This window comes from Amaranthus tricolor, chromosome 14 (assembly GCF_026212465.1).
Source record: "Amaranthus tricolor cultivar Red isolate AtriRed21 chromosome 14, ASM2621246v1, whole genome shotgun sequence".
Classification (NCBI taxonomy): Eukaryota; Viridiplantae; Streptophyta; class Magnoliopsida; order Caryophyllales; family Amaranthaceae; genus Amaranthus; species Amaranthus tricolor.
The window spans coordinates 5,975,212-5,997,679 of record NC_080060.1 but is presented as its reverse complement, the minus strand read 5'-3'; the positions used below and the strand labels follow the sequence as shown (position 1 = coordinate 5,997,679).

The 22,468-nt window shown below is 34.4% G+C and overlaps 1 protein-coding gene across 2 annotated transcripts; it reads left to right on the top strand.

Moving 5' to 3' along the window:
* The first annotated feature begins 1,344 nt into the window (after positions 1 to 1,344).
* On the top strand, positions 1,345 to 21,927 carry LOC130800001 (serine/threonine-protein kinase ATG1c). Of its 2 annotated transcripts, XM_057663326.1 has the most exons (14): positions 1,372 to 1,896; positions 1,995 to 2,112; positions 2,198 to 2,256; positions 6,561 to 6,625; positions 13,422 to 13,515; positions 13,617 to 13,697; positions 13,809 to 13,917; positions 16,357 to 16,429; positions 16,530 to 16,900; positions 17,002 to 17,366; positions 17,458 to 17,752; positions 19,232 to 19,302; positions 20,081 to 20,130; positions 20,815 to 20,944. In XM_057663326.1, the coding sequence occupies exons 1-13, from the start codon at positions 1,630 to 1,632 to the stop codon at positions 20,099 to 20,101; spliced, it is 1,989 nt and encodes a 662-aa protein (XP_057519309.1). In that variant the 5' UTR covers positions 1,372 to 1,629; the 3' UTR covers positions 20,102 to 20,130; positions 20,815 to 20,944. The 2 variants fall into 2 exon arrangements, with proteins under 2 accessions (XP_057519308.1, XP_057519309.1); XM_057663325.1 differs by lacking the exon at positions 20,081 to 20,130 and having other exon boundaries at positions 1,345 to 1,896; positions 20,815 to 21,927.
* The last annotated feature ends 541 nt before the right edge of the window (positions 21,928 to 22,468 follow it).

The following is a 22,468-nucleotide window of genomic DNA, read 5'->3' as shown; positions in this document are numbered from 1 at the left end:
GGGTAAACATGGCTATTATAAGTTACTTGATGACATATATAGTAATTTAGAAAGTATATTTAAAACAAATAAAAAAGAAAAATGTAGCAAGTGTTATATGAATAGTTTACTTGAAACTAGATGCACAACTTTTATTCTTGTTTTCTTTTCTATATTCTAAGTCTTCCTTGCATTACACCAATATACTAAAAGCGTTTAACACATAGTTAATAATAAATCAATCTTTGTTTAATCTGTCGAAAATAAATCCACTTATTATTTGCTTTAAATAAAACCCTCCTATTAGGTGTATAATTGCTTAAATTAAATCACCTATTCTTTATTCCTAATTAATTGACTTGCAAAGACGATTTGAAGAAAATTATAAAAAACATATTAGTTTATTTTTAGCAATACCCAATAAATTGGTTTACTTAAAAATAAACAATAGATACCTTTATATTCAACGAATTAAATAAATATTAATTTTTTATTAATTGATAATTTTGTCTTTAATTTATACTCCTTTGTCCCCCTAATTGTCCATTTAAGGAATTGATTTAAATATTAAAATTTGGTTTAATTGTTGAGGATCATTTATTGAAAAGGTAGCAAATAATATTGAAAAAAAATTAAAATATCACAAATTAACACACATTACAGGGTTATGACTTTATTGATGCAGTTGTAGTAATTACTAAAGGAATTAAAGAAATAGAAAGGGCTTGGGACAAATCGTTAGGTCGTGCCAATTCGTCATATAATTATTTTATGGGACTACTTGTGTGGACGTATTCATAGAGTATCTGTGAGTTCGGACCCACAAATCTACGGGTAATAAACATTGACTTGTATACACACTTTATGAGGTTCATTCTTTTCCAAAACCACATGGTTTTAGATGATTTACCCATTAAGCATTATATACAAGTCTACAACCCACTATTTTAGCGATGCGTCATCTTTTTCACATGTGAAATATTTCAACACTACTTCTCACATGTGAACCATATCATATCTAACAACCACCATCAGCTCTGATACCATGTTGGGAGACAATTTTTCACACAATCACCTTATAGGCCTACTCGTGTGGACACACTTATAGGGCATCCGTGGGCTCGGGCCCACAGACCCACGGTTAATGAGTGTTAACTTATATACACACTTGATGCATTTCACCCTTTTTCAAAACCATAGAAAATTAAGACATTTACCTATTAAGTATTATATAGAAGTCTATATCCCACTATTTTAGCGATGCAAGATCTTTCGTACATGTAAATATTTTTAACAATCCAAATCTGTATTATTTAAGCTACTATTGTAAAAGATCATATCTTAACGAAATAAAATCAAAATAAGAAATTTATGCAAATAATATTAATTAATTGGATTATTCAAGCCGGAGGCGCGCCTGACGGTGAGACTCCGATATACACATCCTTGCAAATGGCCCAGCTCCAGGCATCGCAACAGAAGTAACAAATCATGCATTGTTCTCTAGCTAAGTTCTTATATCAAAATTAAACTACCATCATCCTTGAGAATACGAAGTTTACCTACCACCTTCTTCATCAAATTAGCTTCTTCTCCATAGACTCCAAGACTGTGAAAGTGAAATTGTGGATTCTAGGGTTAGCAGAATCAATGACGCAACCGTCAGGGAAATCAGGAGAGAGAGGACTAGGAGGAGGTAGATTTATTGGTGAATATCTGGTAGGCAAGCAAATTGGATCAGGATCCTTCTCTGTTGTTTGGCATGCTCGTCACAGAGTTCATGGCACTCAAGTTGCGATTAAGGAGATTTCCATGAGCCGATTGAATAAGAAATTGCAAGACTCTCTTTTATCTGAAATTTTTATCCTCAAGCAGATCAATCATCCTAACATCATTCGATTACATGATATCATTGAGGTATAATCATAGCCAAATTATTCAATTTTTTTCCCTTTTTTTGCGTTATTTAATTGAAGTTTTTTTAATTTGATACATATTTTTAAAAAATTGTTTAGGCTCCGGGAAAGATACATCTTGTATTAGAATTTTGTAGTGGAGGGGACCTTTTCAAGTATATACAACGCCATCGAAGAGTTCCAGAAGCTACTGCAAAGCACTTCATGCAACAGCTTGGTATGCCCTGTATTCTCCAATTTTTGTTCGCAAACTTAAATTAGTTTTATTTATTTTATTTTGAATGTATTTCATGGACTTACAGCGGCTGGTTTGAAGGTTCTTCGAGATAATAATATCATACATCGGGACTTGAAGCCGCAGGTGTGTTTTTATGATGCATAATTGAGTGCATTAAGGTTTGTGAGTAGTTTTAAATTTGCTGCAATGAGAGAATTGAAATGACTGATTTTTGTATGAGTTTTTGATTGTGTATTGTTATAAATTTAAAATGCAATTCAAAGAATAATATCATTGTTTTTATAACAGCAACAATATTAAGATTTGTGAAAGATTGAATGCAAAGTTTTTGGACCTTAATAATGACAACGTTGGATGTTAGTCTGTGCCACTACTTATAAATTCTTACTTTCTTGGAATGTGTGGTTTATCTAATTTGATTTGGCTGTCTTTTCACTTATTTAAGCACTTGATAGGCTTGCAATGTTAGATTTTTGCTATTAGGTATTGTTGATGCATAATCATACTTCAAAAGAATGTTCTGTCTTTGTACTCTATCCTATTTTCCTCAAAACTTGGGAATGTTTATATGATTTTATGTGAACTAGGTTCTTATATATGAGTTTATTTCATATAGATAATTATTTTCTCTTGATGGTTGAATAACAATTTGGTAGAATTAGCCTCAAATCTCAGTTTTAAAAAACTAGATTTTTTCTCCTCTAAGTCTTGTCATCTTCCCCCCTTTTCGTGGCCTCCATTTCCTACACGAGAGATATAAATGGAGAAACCGTTACTGAATGATGTAGACTCGGCTACATCATATCTGACTTTGTTCAACTGATGTTACGGAGATTGAAATTCTATCACTATGATGACCGGTGAGAACAATGTTCGTGATGTTATTTTGTTTTAACATAAGTTTTATTCTAATCCAGTGGGATCGATTTCTAGAATTTTCAGACTTTGTTCTTGTGTGTTTTAATTCAGAAGGATAGTTGAATTTTGCTGGTAGGCGTTTTCACTACCATAAAGACATCATGAATATTTAGGGTAAGTCTAGTATTGAGTTGTAACTGTCTATTTTAGAAAAGTGTACTTGATAGTGCAAAAGAAAGGAGCATAAAGAAAGAGGCCCAGAAAGACGATCAATATCACCAATATTAAGAGAATTGAGATCAAGTCCAAAGATACGAGTCAAACACGGGAGACATATGAAAGTGGCGTTAATTGTGATGACTAAGATTTTGTTAGCCGATATGAGTAAAGATAGGTTTGAAATGTTGTTTCAAATTCGAGATGAGAAACCATAGCTTGAACTTATTCTAATCTAGAGTAAGATAGAGTTTTGTGAAGATTGAAATTTTATGCAAATGGTCAACATCAACAAGAACATATCTTAAGAGATTGATGAGCTATAAAAGATCAAAGTTGATAATGAAATCTAAGATGGACATGCAAGACTTAACTATACGTGAAAGCCCTTTACTTGAGGGTCAAGCACATGTCTAATTAGTTATCCTAACTAGAAAGTCACTTTTCAACTAAGTCACAGGAATTAGTTAATATTTTTTAGTTTTTGCATTTTTTAATTGAAAAATAATCATCCGATTTACAATAGCTATTCTTTTATGGTAATGAAAAAGTAGTGATGATTCAAAAATCCTGAAAAATATGTGTTCAATGTTTGTAACTCTTTTTAGCATTGGAAAGTGAAAAGTCGTCTATGCCTATCTTCCCTTGCGAAGTTGATTGTGTTTTTGAAGACATTGATTCTAATTTCGTGGTGTTTCTGTATCGAAATTTGAGTTGATATCTCTAAGTTTATCCGCCATTGTCTTAGAACACATCCATCACTTCATCATCAACAATCATTTGCAAGTTTGTCAACAAAACCACCTACATCATTTACCTTGATCATCCATATCCATTGACGGTCATGAATAGAATCAAACCCTTGGATTTATTTCCAAATCTTGGATGCTAGCCCAATTTTTGCAAGCCCAAACCCCTTTAAAGTTTTCACCCATTCGATCTTAACTACAAAATTCCTTAATGATTTAATCTTAGAATCTTTACAAGAACCGAAATCGCAACGAAAACCTAAACCATATTTGAAAACCTAACACCACAAACCACTTCCTATTTCACCCCTCATCACCAAACCTCACCTCTTATCCTTCACGCGTAAGTCACCAAAGTAAAAAATTCCCTAGCCTCTCAAACTACTTTTAATCCTACTCAGATTAGGAGTCGCCTATCTAACTGTGTATGACCCAATTTGCTCACCCGGTGCTACATTGCTTAAATTTCTAAGTTGAGGCGATGCCAAGAGAAAATTGATGAAGCTATTTTAGTCTTTTTTAAAAGGCTCAAATTTGGGCAAACCAACTAAAATCTCGTTCTTATTTTCAATTGCATGTCACGAACCGAAATATCTTGATTTGGCTAATTTGATTAGCTTTGCAACTTGCGTGAAAAGTGATGGTGTGGAAGCTTATTTGCACTATTTTCTTTACCCATTCTATCCAAGCCATTATGGCCTCCCTCTTCTTCTTTTGAAATCTCCGTAAAATTCTAAACTTATACCATTTACACAAAGCTACTTTAGACTTTCCATGCACTTGCGTGAAAAGTGATGGTTTGAAAGCTTATTTGTACTATTTTCCTTACTCATTCTATCCAAGTCATTATGGCCTCCCTCATAGGAATTTAAACTTACACTATTCATACAAGCTACTTCGACTTTCCACACACATGCCGAAGCAACGGAGACAATTTCCATTCATCTTATCCTCATTATTTGCAACAACTCAGTCTCTTCCTTATGTCCTCATTTTTAATTTTACTTTTTAAGTATGATCATTCATTGTAGCATGTCTCTTGAACACATATAATGTTGCTCGTTTGATGTCTATTTTGAATCTTTTTTCTTCAACCTTAAAAGGACACCGTGGTCTCATAAATCTCTGCTTACACTTTGTAGTTATTCATTTTTTTCTTCACCAAGATGCTTTAAACACTCACTCGATTGAAGTTCTTTATCTCGTGATCCCACGCTTCAGCTTGGTTCATTCGTGCCAAAATGTCATTCCATAAAACTATGTGTTACTTTGACTTAGTCCAAATACAATTGATTCCAACTCAAGCCTCCATTTTAACTTAAGTGCTAACTCCCTCTTTATAACCCAATAAAACAATAGAATCAACAAAAGATGTATAGTAAGTCTATTCCCTTGTCGAGTATGTTATCTCATCTAAGATATTTGCAAGTAGGCAGGGACTCTAAGCATAATCCTCTATAGTATTTGGTAAATCCTCCATTTCTGTTTAAGATGTTCTAACTTTTGTTTTGTACTACTACTTCCTCGTATACATTTGAACTTTGGTAATATGCTTATGTGGTATTCTCTTCTTTTTCATAGTATACCAAACTACTTCACTTGGTACCTTGTAATTGGTAAAATCTTTTGTCTATCCTATTTGTTTAATACTAGTTAGGTAGAGGAACTTACCAAACATCTAACTATCCTTTCAGTCACAACCTCTTCACTCTCGAACTTCAACTTTGTTCAAGATCCTCAACGTTGGAAGTTGTGTGAGCAGTGAGCCTATGAATCAGAAGACTATTTCTGTTCTTATACTGATTCATTTGATCTAAGAAATCGATTAGGCAATTTCTATTGTGTATCTACTTATTTGCATAAAATATGTGCCAAGTTCTTCATATATATCTCTACTTTTAATGTTTTTGTTTGGAAATCTGAGATCCTATTGAGTAGTATAATGTTATATGTCTAGTCTGCATATAATTATTGTTCATTCAGCTATGAGGGCTGTGCTCGCCTAATATATTTAATGTTGGTATTCGTCAGATTAATGTATACCTTTCAAATAGATTGTTTGGAATTTGGTGTAGGATTCAGTGAACTTGTGTCTAATTTATTTGTTATTTTCCTTGGTTTCAAACCGGAGGAGGTATTCCCTTTTTGAGCGTTGGGGGATCGAGGGCGTGCTTTATTGCCCAACCTATATGACATGATGTCTGTGTTTGGGTATGGAAGATTGAAGGAGAGAAAAAGAGAAAGTATCGAGCATCAACATATCATATGATTGTATTTTTTTTTATTTCTCCCTGGCGGCTCTTTTCTTTTTTCTCTCTTTTTAAATGTATAACCATTAAGCCTATTTTCTTTTGTACTCTAAAGCGTTTTCTCTAATGCTTTTCTTTTCTAACTTTCATTTCGCTTTTCTAATTCTGTTTTGTACCTGTAACTCTTGACACATACCTAGAAATGCTTCTCATATAATCAATGATGATAAGATTGTTGTACTTGAACGTCTGATTGGGTGTCTTTAGCACTTGTGTTGTTGACGTTGTGAAAATTTTTATGAGTTAATTAGTAATACACTGTGCAACATTTTTATGCGTACTGCTTATTTTACAGAACCTGCTTCTATCCACAAATGAAAATAATTCAGTTTTGAAGATTGCAGATTTTGGGTTCGCAAGGTAAATTGATATTTATATGAGTCACGTGTTCTGTTCTTGTTTTACTCCAATTATGGTCAGTGTTTCCTTAGAATATGTTCTATTTTTCTAATCGTTCAATGCTTGCAATCTTGACCATTGCAATTTCCCTATATTGTGCACAATGTATATATAAAGAAGCATATTCTTATCTTTGCAGACGGCCGATCTTGAGTTTGCCTATGCGTCTTTGAAGTGTTTTTGACCTAATTAACTATCATTTGATCAATTTGGGATATACATGTTTCTAGACATTTAGTTTCAAATATTCTTCTAGTTCCCACTTTTGCTTCCTTATTGATTACGACCATATTCCTCCTCCAAGAAACTCATATCATTTATGAAGTTATTTTTATAATACATAATGTTATCAACTGTCTAAACTTTCACTTTGTCCTCAAGTTTGATTAAAAAAAGAAACACATCAAGGTCTTTAGGTAGATTTCCTCCTCAAGCTTGTCTTTCCCCTAGTCACATATCCAGATGAGATTTTGATTGTCAAGTGATGTTTTGAGGTTTGAACTATACATGCTGCGCCCTTCGTCTTTTTCTAATAGCTCAAGATTTTAAGCATTTCTTCAAAATAAAATTTATTATACTTTGAATTCTTGGGTTAAGCTACAGCATGAGAATGTGGCAATCCCCCTGCCAAAGCATTTAACTCTCACAGGTTTATTAACATCAGTATCTCATACAAAAATAAGGATGAACCTGTGTAGTTCATTGTGCTTAAGTGTTGGACGTGAAGACACAATAAGGATTTTTGGAGTTATAGTGCAACATGTCAGTTGCATCACCACATCATCGCTACGTTATAATGGGAGAAAGCTTCTTGCTCCCACAATATAAGTTGCAGCACCCATAAGACCACATCATTTTTACTTTTGACTTATGCACGTGTGAAATTTAGTATAACCAACATAAAAACACATGAACATATATTCCTTAAGGTGGAATCATAACTCTAGAAAGGATATGAATTGTGAATCTCCTTGACTTGTTACAAGAAACTCGTACACCAAAGATGGGGTGCTTAGTAGTAGAATCATTTTAAGAAGGTGGAATATTACCAACTCTCCTAGGCTTTGGTAGATTGAAGGAGTTTTCTTATTCTCAGGTCAAGGGTTCAAGGGTTGGTGCGTAGGAAAACGAGGGTAACATATTCAGTTCCTGTTGTAGTGGACAATATCCTACTTTATGACTGTTTCAAACAAGAAATCCTATTCCTGCTTGTATTGTGTTTTCTTTTTGTTAGTTTGCGTACTTCTACAAATGCCTTGGCCATGGAGAAAAATTTGTGGGCATGAGTGCTGTTCTTCGATTAGGCAGGCTTGGTTCATAAAGATTAGGTAGGAGCCATACTTATTAAATTATCCCCTATGATATTTAAGCTTTAGAGTTTGGGCCAAAAAAAGAAATACTTAGTGCTCATTGGGGAATTAAAATTCCTAATTTAACAAAACCCTTATTCATGAAGTTGGGGAAATTTGATTATTGGTGATAGTTGGTGATTGGTGAGAACAAAGACTCTAGTTGTAGCTTTCACTCAATTTCAAAGTTGGCCATTTGATATCCTTAGAGTTGATATCCTGTTTTTGTATGTTCGAAATCCTTTGCGATTTTTTTTCTTATCTCTCTTTTCCTTCGATCTTCTTTCCTGTTTTTATATATACTTAAGGGGCGTTTGGTTCGCACAAGGGAATCGGAATGGAATGAGGAAAGGGAATGAAGGAGAAAGGAATGGATTTCCCTAATTTAGCGTAGTCGTTTGGTTGTGTTCAGGAAAAGGAATGAACTGCTCATTGATTCCCTTTGTGACTGTTTGGTTCAAGTTAAGGAATCAAATTATGAGTTTTTAAATTCTTTTCAATTTTTCCAAAAATAACTAGTTGTTATATGATAAACTTGAAAAACTTATTTTTAAAAAAAATATAACTCTAAATAATATCTTTCTAGCTCGATTGATTATAAATAATCACTTGTTTGTAGATCAAAATACATACCAAAAGTGTTCTAGTCCTTTCAAAATCATTCATGCAACCACAACATAAGATCTAAGCATTACTATTTCCTCCAAGAAGACTCTTAACATAAGCACTTTTCAAAGCGTCGGGACACTTTGAAAATATCAGGAGCTTGTTTGGTTGTGCGGTTAGAATGTTAGCCACTTCAAAAACTTGGTTAGGAGTTACACCTTCTAAATTGAAAGAGAGTAGTTCCTCTAGCACTTGTTCAGTCTTTTCAACTATTTTTTGCTCATGATCATCAGTGCGGGCCATCACATTTGCCATAGTGGAAAGATGAACATTCATGTCTTTCATGAATGCTTGTAAGCTAGCCAATTCATTAGAACTACCTTCACCACCATTTCCTCTCTTACTTCTTTTAGAAGTTTTTTCAGTCTTCATCTTTTTGCAGGAGGAGAAGTAACAGTTTGAGTGGCATTACCACTAGCAGCAATTCCCTCATCATCACTTGAATCAAGTGTCACCTGTGAAGGGGCAACATTTTGCAAATTCTTGATTGCTTCAACATAATCTTCAGCTGGTTTTCCAGTAGCATAATCCTTGCCATAAACATTCATGAGTTCATGAAAGTGCGGAAATGAAACTCCAAACAAGTTTTTGCAATTCGGATGATTCTAAAAAAAAAATGCTCAAAATGATCAAATGTAGAACATCATCAAACAATCTCAAACATAATTAAAATGACCTTACAAAGGTTGTCATACCTTGCAAAACTCGTCATAAACAGCCCGGTCCACAGAAACCATTTTTTTTCATCATCCCAAACGAATCCACTTGTATTTAACATTTGAGAAATAGCCCTAAACTTGGCTACAAGTGTCTTAAGTCGAGAATCAATGTGTGGCAGAGCCTTCAAACCACAACCAGGAAGAGGCTTACCTATGATCTCCTCTAAGCGAACCATGTAGCCGCTTCTGAATCCATTATCACACCTCCAATGAGGATCCACAACTAGCTCTGACAATGCTTCCACAAGAACTTTATCTTCTTGAGCAGTCCAAAATCGTTTGTTTTTTCCCCTTCCACCTCCACTTGCACTACTTTCATCCATCCTCTATAGCATTTGAACCATATTGATCATAGTAAAAACAAAAGTGCATGTATATAAAAATGAAATTAACCAAGAAATATTCAATACAAGTAAACAAAGGAAATTGTCCTCAAGTACAATACAAGTAAAAAAAATCAAGCATGAAATAAACATACAAGTCTCAAGTTCAAATACAAGAAACAATTTTTTTAAAATAAAAAGGAATAACATCACAAAGTAAGTTTGCGGTGTGTAGCCCTCCAATCATTGAACATATATTGGGCCATTGTATTTCGAAAATTCGTCCATGGATCGGTTACAGCAATGGAGGTTATGTACTCCACATCATCTTCCTCATTATCATCACCATCATTATCATCACTATCATTTTCCTCAAACAAGTCCTCATCATCAAATTCTGCAAGCATGTATCACTTTACCAAATTATGTAATAAGGCACAAGCAAGTACAATTCGACAATGTGTTTGTAAACCAAACCAAGGACTTCTAAGAATCCCCCATCTTCCCTTGAGTAACCCAAAGCATCTCTCAATCACATTTCTAGCTTTTGCATGCCTTAAGTTGAAATATTCTTCGGCGGTTTGAGGTTGTCGGGGGCCATTATTCCATTCTCTAAGATGATAAAGATGCCCTCTATATGGTGCAAGGAATCCTTCTCCATTAGTATATCCTCCATCACATAGATAATAACAACCTTGACAAATTAAAAAAAAAATTATTACTCTCTTACTAAGTTAATCTCAAATAAAATCTATTACGTCAATCAAATTACCTTTTGGAACTTTTAACCCATTAGGCCTAGAAATAGCATCTCGAAGAATCCGACCATCGTGTGCCGACCCCTACCAACCAGGTAAGACATATATAAATTCCATCTCTGGTGAACATACTCCTAATACATTCATAGCAAGGGTACCTTTTCTAGTCCGATATTTGGATCGATCATCACAAGGAACATTCACTAGAATCATTGTACCATCAAGGGCACCTAATGAGTTCTACAAAACAAACAATATCACTTTAAATTATGTAATAGTCTCTCTATTTTATCTCAAATTAAAGTGTTGGTTTTTATTTACCTTGAAATATTTCCATCTTTCATCGTTGCAATCCTCTTGTATTGGGGTTGGTTTCTTAAGAAGAATAGCATGTAACTTTAAGATTGCTAACAAACAAGCATGAAATTGTCTACTAATAATTTCACCACTTCTATAAAAATGTGCACCCATTATTCTATTTTTCTTATGGTGAGCTAATGTGTATAAGAAACCCGCAACCATCTCTTCCAAACATGTGTTTCTTGTTTCATTTAATCCACCAATATCTCTAACCATCTCTAAAAGTACACCAAATGTGTATCGATTTATACGAAGATAGTTCCTAACAAAGTGTCACTTTCTCTAATCATTCTATTCAAGTTGTGCAATCTCATTTTTCTCCTAGTTTTTTTATCAAGCTTAAGATAATGGGAATCGTATATAGTTTTTCTCATCGAGTACAACATCAAATGTAGCAACACAACACAATTAATCATAGTTTTTATGAACCGAATACAGTCCCAATTTCTCTTCCTTTTCAAAGAAGTACCAATGCTAGCTATTTTTTGTACAAATGAACATCAATAAGAACATCAATAAGAACTATGTAGAACAACCCAGAAAAGGCGAAAAGGCGATATTTACCCATTAAAATACAATCAAGCAACAAAACTATGTAGAACAACTTGAACTCAATTACAATTAATCCAACTTAACTATGTAGAACAACAAAACTATGTAGCACAACCCAGAAATCCAATTCATCCCAGAAATCCAGAGACTAGGAACAGAGATTAGGAACAGAAATCTTCGATGCAAGTTCATTAACTCGAACAAAAATTACATTTGACTCAGAGATTAGGAACAATTCAACACTTCAAATGCTAGTATAACTCATAAAAACAACAAGAACAATGGCGGTAGAACAAGAACGCAACAGAACCGAAATTACAACAAGAATTGAAAACGCAGGCTTTCATCAATGGCGGTAGAACAGAGATTCATCAAGAACACGAATATGAATTCCAATCCATCAAAAAAGCAGCATAAAGTAGGAAAAAGAGTGAAGAGAAAATAGATTCAAATCAGCAAGAATAACTTACATTTGACAATGGCGGCAGCAAAATCGAGATTGAGAAGAAGAATGCTACGAACAATGGCAGCAGGCGCATCAGATTGAGGAAGGACGCGTGAGGAAGAGACGAGAACTTGAGGGAGGAGGCGCAGCAGCAGCGTAGGTAGGGTTTGAGAGGAGAGGGTGATGAATGAAGGGGGAATGGAATGGGAAAGTGACGGGGGGGGGGGGGGGGGGGAATCAGGGTATACTAGTTTAGGGTAAACCCAAAGCAAAAATGGGGGAAAGGGAATGATTGAAACCGAGAACCAAACAATAACAAAGGGAATGGGGTATTTCCATTCCCTTTCCCTTTGATTAATACCCCCAACCAAACGCCCCCTTATACTTAAATGTTTTCCCCTTTTGAGTTTGTTTATTGTTTTTCTTTTAATTTTAGGCTTTTTCATCATCATTCACTTTCATGTGGACTGGTCCCTCCTTCACCCTCTCTTTTTCTTTTCCCCTTTTTGTTTTATGCTTTGTCATTGTCATTCAGACCATTTTTATGCTTTGTTATAGTCAATTATTTTGGTATTTTATTGTATTTACACCATAAAGCCCCCCAAAGTAAATATGAATAGATTAATGAATTTGTGTCTCATCTACAAAAAAACACTTGCCTAGGTCCTCCTTGATGCTCTAATCACCATCTGATTTACATTTCTCCCGGGTTTCCCAATGCTTGGATCATAGTACATCTTCTATTGCTTGAGTCGGTTTGTACAAAATTCTTGTTTATATTCAAAACTAGCTATTGCTATTTCTTATTTTCCAGCCATCTTCAAATTGATAAGACATTTGTCTGTAAGACTAACTAACAAGGAAAAAAATTGTAATTAATGCAATTTTATGTGGCCATTTCTGCTATAAAAATAGGAATTACTGTATTTGATTTGATTCACTTATAACATCCTTTTCGAACGGACAAGGGTAGATGAACTTGTTAGATGCTTGTTCATCAATGAATGCACCTGTTCATTAAAGAAATCTCAGCATTTAAGATTAATGTTTCGGATATTCTAAAACTTCGAGCTAAGCCTTTTCCAATTCAAAGAGATGTGGCTAGTTTCTTGTTAACCAAGCTTAAGCTCACCTTGTTGAGGAAGTTTGATTTTGTAACTATATGAGTCATGCTGCAAGAAAAGACAATAGATTTTGATTGCAATCAGTTTAATATACCTAACTTCATTCATCAATGAACCTAACCTGATTTTGAGCATCAAGCAGTGGTGCAGTATGCAAGGATAGCTGTTAAAGCAGTTTGTTGTGAATGATCACTATCAACAACATTCCATTACTCCAATGTGGGTGGGGTTTGGGAGGGTCTACACAATCTTACCCTTTTTAATGATAAAACAAACAAAGAGTTTGTTTCCTATTGACCTTTGGTAGCAAACGTTATGTGCAACTTTACATAAATAAGAAGTGCATATGATTTAATAAGTCATGCATAGTAATATATATATATATATATATATATATATATATATATATATATGGAAATTGAGAACAGAAAAAATGGGTCTGATTTTCTTTCTTGTCTCAGGTCTCTCCAACCTAGAGGGCTTGCAGAGACCTTGTGTGGCTCTCCTCTTTACATGGCTCCTGAAATTATGCAACTTCAGAAATATGATGCGAAGGTGATTTCTTCTTAATTTTTATACTTTCCCCTTGCTTATCTATCTGGAAACCATCAAATGCTCGACATCTACCAGTTTTTTATTCTGAGTTGATTGCACAGGCAGACCTTTGGAGTGTGGGTGCAATTTTATATCAACTTGTGACCGGAAAGACTCCTTTCTCTGGAAGCAACCAAATTGAGGTGGTACTTGTTTATTAAGTAATTGTTATGGTTTTATTGGTTTTATAATATCATTGTATACCAAGATTTTATGGTGCCCTTCCATCATTAATAAGAGCTTTTTTTGTCCAGTTGCTCCAGAACATAATCAAAGCCACAGAATTGCGTTTTCCTTCAGATATGGAAGATCTGAGTTCACAGTTTGTAGATCTATGTCAGAAGTTGTTACGACGTAATCCTGGTAAAACCAAATCAAAGCAAATAATATCTTAATTTCAATGGGATGATTATCCAAAATGCTTTATCCTGAGATAAAAGTATATTAAATGCTGGAAATAAAGAAGTGCTGTTCAAGCTATGGTTTCAAATGTGTAAACTTTTGATGCTTATATACGTAAGATTGCTTGGCCTTTCTTTCATGGACGCAACTGTGTAAGGAAACACCACAAGATATAGGATATGAATCATACTCCTGAGTAAGGAAACACCACAATTGTGTCAACTATTATAATCAGACTTGCCCTTTGCTATCAGGAAACCATAGCAACATCCATCCTTCCATTGAGAATTTAGAAAATAGGAGTATTCCATAGCCTGTGTTTTTTAAAATTTCAGCGAAAGGTTATCAAAATTGGCATGATAGTTTTGAACTTATTTTCTCTATTTCTATGACCTTTTTTCGTTTAAAAATCAATTTAAATTCAAAGATGTATTAAAATTAAATTCTAAAGATTCATAACCCAAAAACAAAAAGGTACTAAAGGTCTTCAAAATTGGCTTGGTACATTGAACTTATTTTCTTTATTTCTAGGGACCTTTTTTCGTTTAAAAAGTCAATTTAAATTTAAAAATGTATTAAAATTAGATTCTAAATTTCATAACCCAAAAAACAAAAAACTAAAATAAAACTCCTAGCCCTCCACCCCCACCACAGACATCACCCCTTTCCTACACCCTCAATGCCACCCACCATCCACACCTTGCCACCATCAATCCTATTTCCACTGCCAACATCCCACCACTGCAGTTCATTCTCCACTGCAATTCATGAAGACGGAAAAAATTGCAGGAACAAGAGCGCATTCCTTCCGCCATCCCATGATGATGAACAAGAAAATTCTGGCAGAGAAGGAATAGAAGAAAACCTCTCAACTTCTAAACCACTTCTCCTCACAAAAAAACTCACCATCAACTCTATAGAACTTGTCCAAGAAGACTCTAACGATGATTATCACCCACTTGCAAATAAAATCCCATATCAAATCCTGTGATTGATGTTGCTTCCCTACCAAATTTACCACCATTGTTTCAAGCCTTGTTGGGAAGAGGTTTCTGATGACGAGTAGGGTGGTACATTGAAGAGGTCCATGAAAGCGGAAGTTAAAAACCATATAAATAGATTGCATTATTGGGAGTGGTGAGATGTTGGTTATGGCTATGAGCTTGATGTTGGCAAAGTATGGGGTGGTAGTGGCGGTAGTGCAGAGTGTGAGGACGGGGTGGGGCCGTGGGGTTCAGGGAGGGAGGGGGGGTTATTTCATTTTTTAGTTTTTTTTTTTTGGTTTTAAAATTCAAAAATGTTATCTCAACCTATTTATAATCTGCTTAACTCTCCTCAAGCCAATAAGATTTGGAAAGCTAAGGTTTCCTTTAAGATTAGGGGGTTTTATTGGCTCGTGGCTGTGAGCAAGCTCAACAATTTGGAGAAACTTAGACAAAGACACCCATAATCATCTCTAAATCCTCAATGGTGCATAATCTGTTATAATACCATGGAAGATAATGATCATCTCTTTCTCCAGCGCAAGTTTTCCAGGACATGTGGATGAGATTATTTAGCGTTAGTGCCTAGTGGAGAGTTTTGATAGTATTTGAAAATTGGAGATTTCCTTTAAACAAGATTCTTTCGTTTTGGTGCCAAGGGTAACCTAAAAATTCTTTGGAATATTTGTTTCTATGCTATTCTTTGATCCATTTGGATGGAAAGAAATAGTAGAGTTATTAGGGTTAGAGCTCTTCCATTAGATGTTTGAGTCTTTGAGAGTGAGAGCTAAGTTCCTAGCCACATTTTTTGCTAGATCCAATGACTTGCTCTTAGATTTTTCTCTAGATGATCTTTGTAGGAATGAATGGAAAATCTTAATATAATATTCTTATTCTTTTGTGGGATGCCTCATCTCTATCCATGTATGTTGCTCTTCATTCATTAATCAAATTTTCCTTATCAAAAAAAAATTCAAAAATGAATTTAAAAATGTTTTGAAAAATTTTTAATATTACTTTATTAATGAAAAATGGTCATTGAAAATAAGAAAAATAAGTAAAAACCTGACTGTTCTTGCATTTTTAAATTACTCCAGTCATCGTTCCCAAGTAATTGTTCTCGCATTTCAAAATTACTCTACTATAGTCCAGTCATCTCTCCCAAAAAAGAGCTTCATTTGGAATACTGTAAATGTTCTTGCATTTTAAGAAAGAATGTATATGAATATGCATTTTTTACAAGTAAAACCTGATATAATATCCATATCTTTTTGAGGTTGATAATTATTTACTACTATATAGTAAAGCTCTTAGATAGCTACCCATGAACACATCACTATACAGATGCACCTAAGTAGAACTGAAAATATCTAATTTTTGCTTTTATCTGATTTCTTCTTTGTCCTTTTGTGAGCAGTTGAGCGACTGACATTTGATGAGTTCTTCAACCATCCCTTTCTTTTTCAGAAGGAACTGAATGAAATATCGGGGTAAATTTAAAAACAAAAAAAAGGCTTGCATTTCTTCCTCTAATTCTGAAATGTGTCTGTTTTGCCTGTCATTAAATTTTACCATCGTTGTTCAATGTAGGCATTGCACATTATCCAACAGAGCCACCAGTTATTCTTTATCTGAGTGCAATCTCTTGAAGAACAAGGAGGATCATTCTTCAGATGATTGTTTGCCTTTTCTTTTGGATGATGATTCCAGTGGTTATGACGGGAGTCCTTCTTTTAATAGGAGGAGACCCTCCATGAAATCTAGTCATAACTTATATTTTGATTCCAGAAAAGAAGCAGTTTCTAGCACTATGAGACATGTTGATCATTCTTCTAGACAATGCAATAGAACGCAAAGGTTGCTAAGTAGAGGTTTTAGGATAGATGATAGTACATCTAATTTACACCGTGAACAGCCTTCCGCTTGCATGGAGAAAAGACCGGTGAGCTATCATCCAAGAGGTACTATGGGTTCTCACAATGTTCAAAAGTCTTCCTCTAATCTGACGACGTATTTAGGCGTTATTTAGTCTCTCTAAGTAAAATTCTCTATGATTTTGCAGCCTTGGATTCATTGGAGTTTAATGATCAAGATTATGTCCTTGTGTCTGGACCCCCTTTGGATGTTAAATACTCCTCTCCAAGTAAATCAAAACCAAGCCTCTCTTCAACCAAGTCTGAGCTCCCACTTCCTATATCTCCTAGTATTAGCTCAAGATCTAGTTCCCCAATGCCAATTCTTGGTCCATCAATTGGATACCCATGCTCCATTGAAACAGTTGATAACCAGTCCTCTGCCCCTCCTGGAATGTCACCAGGGTCCATGGACACTATTGATGGCTTGGAGCAACCATCTAGTGACTCTTTAACAAGGCTTAAGTCACTGCAGGAGTGTGCAGCTAGTGTCAAGGAATTGGTTAATGAGATGGTAGTGTTTTTAAGTCTTCATCGAAGTTATTGAATCTCTGGAAATTACTTCACTTGCTGTAATTATGTGCATATTTTCTGTGGTTGTCTAGATTGAGGCTGATAGAGTTCTTGAAGCATTTTCCATTCAGCTTGTAGTTCTAGCAGTTTGGAAGCAAGCACTCCATATATGCCATACGCAAGCTGTCTCTTCCAGAGATGGAAGTCCCTCTCCAGACATTGCAAAGTCTGTGGGTAGTGTTGGCAGGATCAAAAATAGTCCAGACTTTCATGAATCTCTTGATGCTGTCTGCTCTCAAGTACTTGTTGATGTCTCTATGGTCATCAAGAGAGAGTTCTTTAATGAAGTTGAGCACGCTGAAGGATTATCAAAGTTTGTGAAGTCAGGTAACTGCTGACACTTTAATATGAATAACTGCGTACATATTAGTTGTCGCACAGTTCTATTTTGTATGGACTAATGCATCCTTTTTAGGTTCTTTGGCATATGCACTATTTTTGTTGTTAGAACATCTAATAAATATATACGGGCTATTTGAATTTTGAAGTGACCTACTCCCACCCTTTTGTTTTCAGGGAAGTTAGCGCCATATAATTGAGGTTGTCAGGGAAATAATCGTGACTGATGTTGAAACTTATGCTTTGAAATAGAATATCTGTTGCTTGATCTACATCTTTGTTCTGTTGACGTTAAAGTTGCCTTATTTGTAATCTGACATCTGATTCCTTCTTTTGTTTTTTTTATGCCTTTTTTTTATGCATATATCACCATATCCTGGGCAATGAAGGGTATTATAAAATCTACTGCATGTTGATTGAATAAATATGTCTATCATCAAAATTTGATCTGTTTGATTATAGAATGCCTCTAGGCTTGGATGTAGATATAGCAGTCTAGTAGAGGTTTTACGAATCCAACTTAGGAAGGTACTGTGGATATCCCATCATTAGCTTGTAATTTGTATGGCTTAATAAAGAACGCACAGGGATCTGTCAGAGAGAAATCATAGAGCAGTTAACTTAATTGTCAAGTGTTTGCATTATCTAGCTTATTTAGAGTAGGCACGCCTCTTGAAAAACAAGGTTCATGTTACAGATGCCATTCTTTTGGGATTAAGGCTTAGGCATTGTGGTTAGTGTCTATTCAAGGAGACATATTCAAGAAGTATCTTTTAATTTTGTCTTTTTCTGTTACTCATTACGGTTACAAAGTGAAGAAGTTAGACCATTCTTATAAATAGTTCTATTTGATTCAGCTAGGAATACTTGTGTTTATTTGGTTCTAGTTCAACGCTTTTGGGAGCTTTTGAGAATCAAGACCTAGTCCTTCTCTTTCAAAAGGCGCCATCCATCCTTGAGCAATCTTAAAATCTGACTTTTGGAAAATAATTCCGCAAAACAGACGGTGTGATTTATTATGGTGCATGTTAGAAGTGAAACTCAAATGCAATGAGGCCCTTTAAATCCTTAAAGACGGCCTAATTTCAATTCTGATTGTCAGTCATTTACAGATAAGTTAACAAAGATGTATGAAGCCTGAAACTTGGTGTGAATGGGTATATACAGAGTGCAAAAATACGGTTTTGGTCAAGGTCACAGTATTGATCGCAAAACGATTATCACGGTCAATGACGATACTTTCACAGTCAATGCGACCTATATTTTGGTCGTGGTAAACTCAAAAACCTTTACGATATAATATGGTGATGTGGCCTTATTTTTGCACTATGGGCATATATGTCAAAACGACTTCTAATGCTTGATTAGGACTAGTCAAGTTCAAGTAGGTTGACGTTGTTTCCCTTGCTCTAGTTTTCAACATAGATATTTCTTGTTATAAACTTGATTTGGAACTTTTTATTGTAGGAAGTGCTGAATTACCTGATGCCATGGAAACAATCTATCAATCTGCTCTTGCTCTTGGAAGACATGGCGCAGTAAGTTCTCTATCCTCCCCACCCAAAAAAAAAATTCTCACGCGTAGTTGCCTGACCTAAACACAGAAATATTAGTGGAAAAATTAGGGAAAAACAGAAGAGATTAATTAATTAACTTTTTTTTATTTTTACTTACGTATAACTAAAGAAATAAACTATAAAAATGTGCATTGACATGTGTGTTTCGAGAAGTGTTGCAAGTAACAAAAACGGAGGATAATACTAGTTAAGCTGCTTGCTGGGATAGTTAGTTGATGGCTTGTTGCCTCAATTAAGCATGTGGTTACCCTTGCATCCTCATTCTGCAGTTAAGTTAGCAAACTAAGTTGAATGAGATCCTCCCAACTTACCTTTTCCGCTGTTGTCAACTAAATCCATCAAACCTTGGTTAAGTTGAACTTCTTGTGCATTGTCAATACTAGAATTTGAGGTGTTATTGTGCAACAGACGTAACGAACTTTTAACTAAAAACATAAAGCGGTACAAGATCTTGTGTTTTGCTTTTCAGCTTTATATAGCGTACTTTGTATCAATTTTGATTGTCTTATTTTTCTTTCTAGTCCAATTATTATATCAAAAGTTTACTTGATCCAAGTGAGATTTGTTAAATATTTTAAACAAGTTAAAAGTTAAAAGCTATCAACATACTCTTCTATCCTACCTATTTTTCTACATTTTAAATTAAAAAGTTCTAAATGTATCAAATTGAGCAGGATTGAGGAGTATGTTGAACAACATAGTCTTAGTTTAATTTTTTTCTTTACATTTTGCTCTATAGGGCTTCATTACATTGCCTTAATGCCACTAAGTGGCTTGGTGGGATTAGAGGTTAGGCTTGTGCAACTTTACCTTTGTAATCATAAAGATCATGTTTTTGTTTGTTTTTGCTAGCAAACATTATGTGGAACTTCATGTATATATATTAGGCTAAGGAAAGGGGAGGGCTAGGGGAGGGGGCAACGAGGATCGAACTCACTCACCTTTTGGGGAAAGTGCCACGCGGTACAAAACTGAAACAAGACCTGATTCTCATCTTGTCTATTTTAAATGAAGCTAACGATTTAGTTTCGGAATTTAGTGTAGTAATATGACTCATTGAATTGCATACAATATATATATATATATATATATATATATATATTATATATATATATATATATATATATATATATTGTATGCAATTCAATGAGTCATATTACTACACTAAATTCCGAAACTAAATCGTTAGCTTCATTTAAAATAGACAAGATGAGAATCAGGTCTTGTTTCAGTTTTGTACCGCGTGGCACTTTCCCCAAAAGGTGAGTGAGTTCGATCCTCGTTGCCCCCTCCCCTAGCCCTCCCCTTTCCTTAGCCTAATACAAAAAACGAAAAAAAAAAAGACTAGATACATGGTACACACTACACACTAATCTTTCCCTCACTTCTTCGGCTCGTCCATCCCCTCCCCTTCCCTTCCTTTCTAAATTGTCTCTCAAATTTTGCAATCTGACATGTCAGAATGTTTTGCAGGTCGATGAGCTGATGGGAGATATGGAAAGTGCAACCTCATCGTATTCTAAGGCTGTGCGCTTGCTGGTATTTCTTCTTGTGGAAGCACCCTGTTTAATATTGAATCCTCCTTTCAATCTCACTAACTCAGACCGGTTTCGACTCCGCAATTACATTACAATTTTGAATGATCGGCAAGGCATTTCACGGTCTCAGAGAATGGCTCTTCTAAAGCCTGAAGGTGATGAATGTCCGCCTTAATTAACGAGCTGCGTCTGTTTTGCTTCTTTTGCAGGTTCTCCCTGTTTGTGTATATCATTGTCTCCATCTACAACTTCATTCTTAAAACAACCACTTTTGTGGTTGTCTTGAAAACAACCATTAATTGTTTGTGAGGGGGTGGTGCAAAATGTTGGTTTTAGTTGTGGGTCTAATGGGATCCCATCACTTGATAGATTTTAAAAATAAATATTTGGTTATCGTTTGTAAATTTATTGATTGAATGATTAGTCTTCTATAGAAAATAGTGAAAGTTATTTTTACAAGTTTTGCAAATCAACCAAAGAAAAAAAATTCTGTTTGTATTTTTTTGTCACACCAAATTTATTCAAGTACATTTAGAATTTATTAAAAAAAAAATAAGCTTATTATAAAAATAAACCCCAAAATAAGCTTTGGAAATTTAAATTCCAAATAAGCGTCCCTTGTTTAAGCCTTAGGATAGGTATGTTCATTATTACTAAGAGAGAACAAACTTGGTTTGCTTTTAGTAACAACGAACATGAATTTTGACTAGTTTCTTTGTTCGCTGTTAGTAATAGCGAATATACATGATCTCATGTCTCGGAAAAGGAGGTGCTTATATTGAAAATTAAAATTTTGCCAAAGCTTATTTTCGGGTTTTTTTATAATAAGCTTATTTCTATTCAAATTTTCCAATTTACCAATTAGAAGGTTTTTTTATTGATTTTGGTTTAGGGTAGGCTAGGAGAGGAGCAATGAGACTCAAATTCAAATTCCTTTCAGGAAAAGCAATATATGAGATCCTTTCAAAAAATATATATATATGAGATAAGATTTGTTTCGCACGAATGAAAGTTTTATTTCTTGTATTACTGCCACAAAACTTCTAAATTTATCACTTTCTTTTAAATTTGAGCATATTATACTTGCAACTAAAAGTGATATTTCTTCACACAACATGTCATAATTAGTTGTAAGCATTTTCGAACGGATTTAATATTATAAATGAATTAAAATATTAAAATTTTATAAATTAAAGTGCAAGTATAATATTGTTATCAAATTCCGCAGTGTATATGAAAAGTTTAATATACATAAAATAAAGGTACATTACGGGGATACTAAAATGTAGGTCATTTTCTATAGATTAAAGTGTGAGCGAAATAACGTTATTAATATTATTTAATTACTTTAAAAAAAGAAATAATATCATTACGTTATATTGATTACTAAATGAAATGATTCTAAACAGAATGTACATTAAAAAAATTTCATATGGAGAATGTAAGAATAAAAGAGGAACCAGAAACTATTTTAAAGAATGAAAACCTTTAGAAATTAAATTTGATGTGTCCTCTTTCAAACCTCACAATAGCCGACAGGGTATTCCATTCATGTAACAACCAGAAAAATTAAGACATTTAATTAAGAA

Coding starts and splice junctions, on each gene's coding strand:
- LOC130800001 (XM_057663325.1), top strand. CDS start 1,630: ATGACGCAACCGTCAGGGAAATCAGGAGAGAGAGGACTAGGAGGAGGT. Junction 16,901..17,001: donor GGTGAGCTATCATCCAAGAG/GTACTATGGGTT, acceptor ATGATTTTGCAG/CCTTGGATTCATTGGAGTTT. Junction 17,753..19,231: donor ATCAAAGTTTGTGAAGTCAG/GTAACTGCTGAC, acceptor TTTTTATTGTAG/GAAGTGCTGAATTACCTGAT.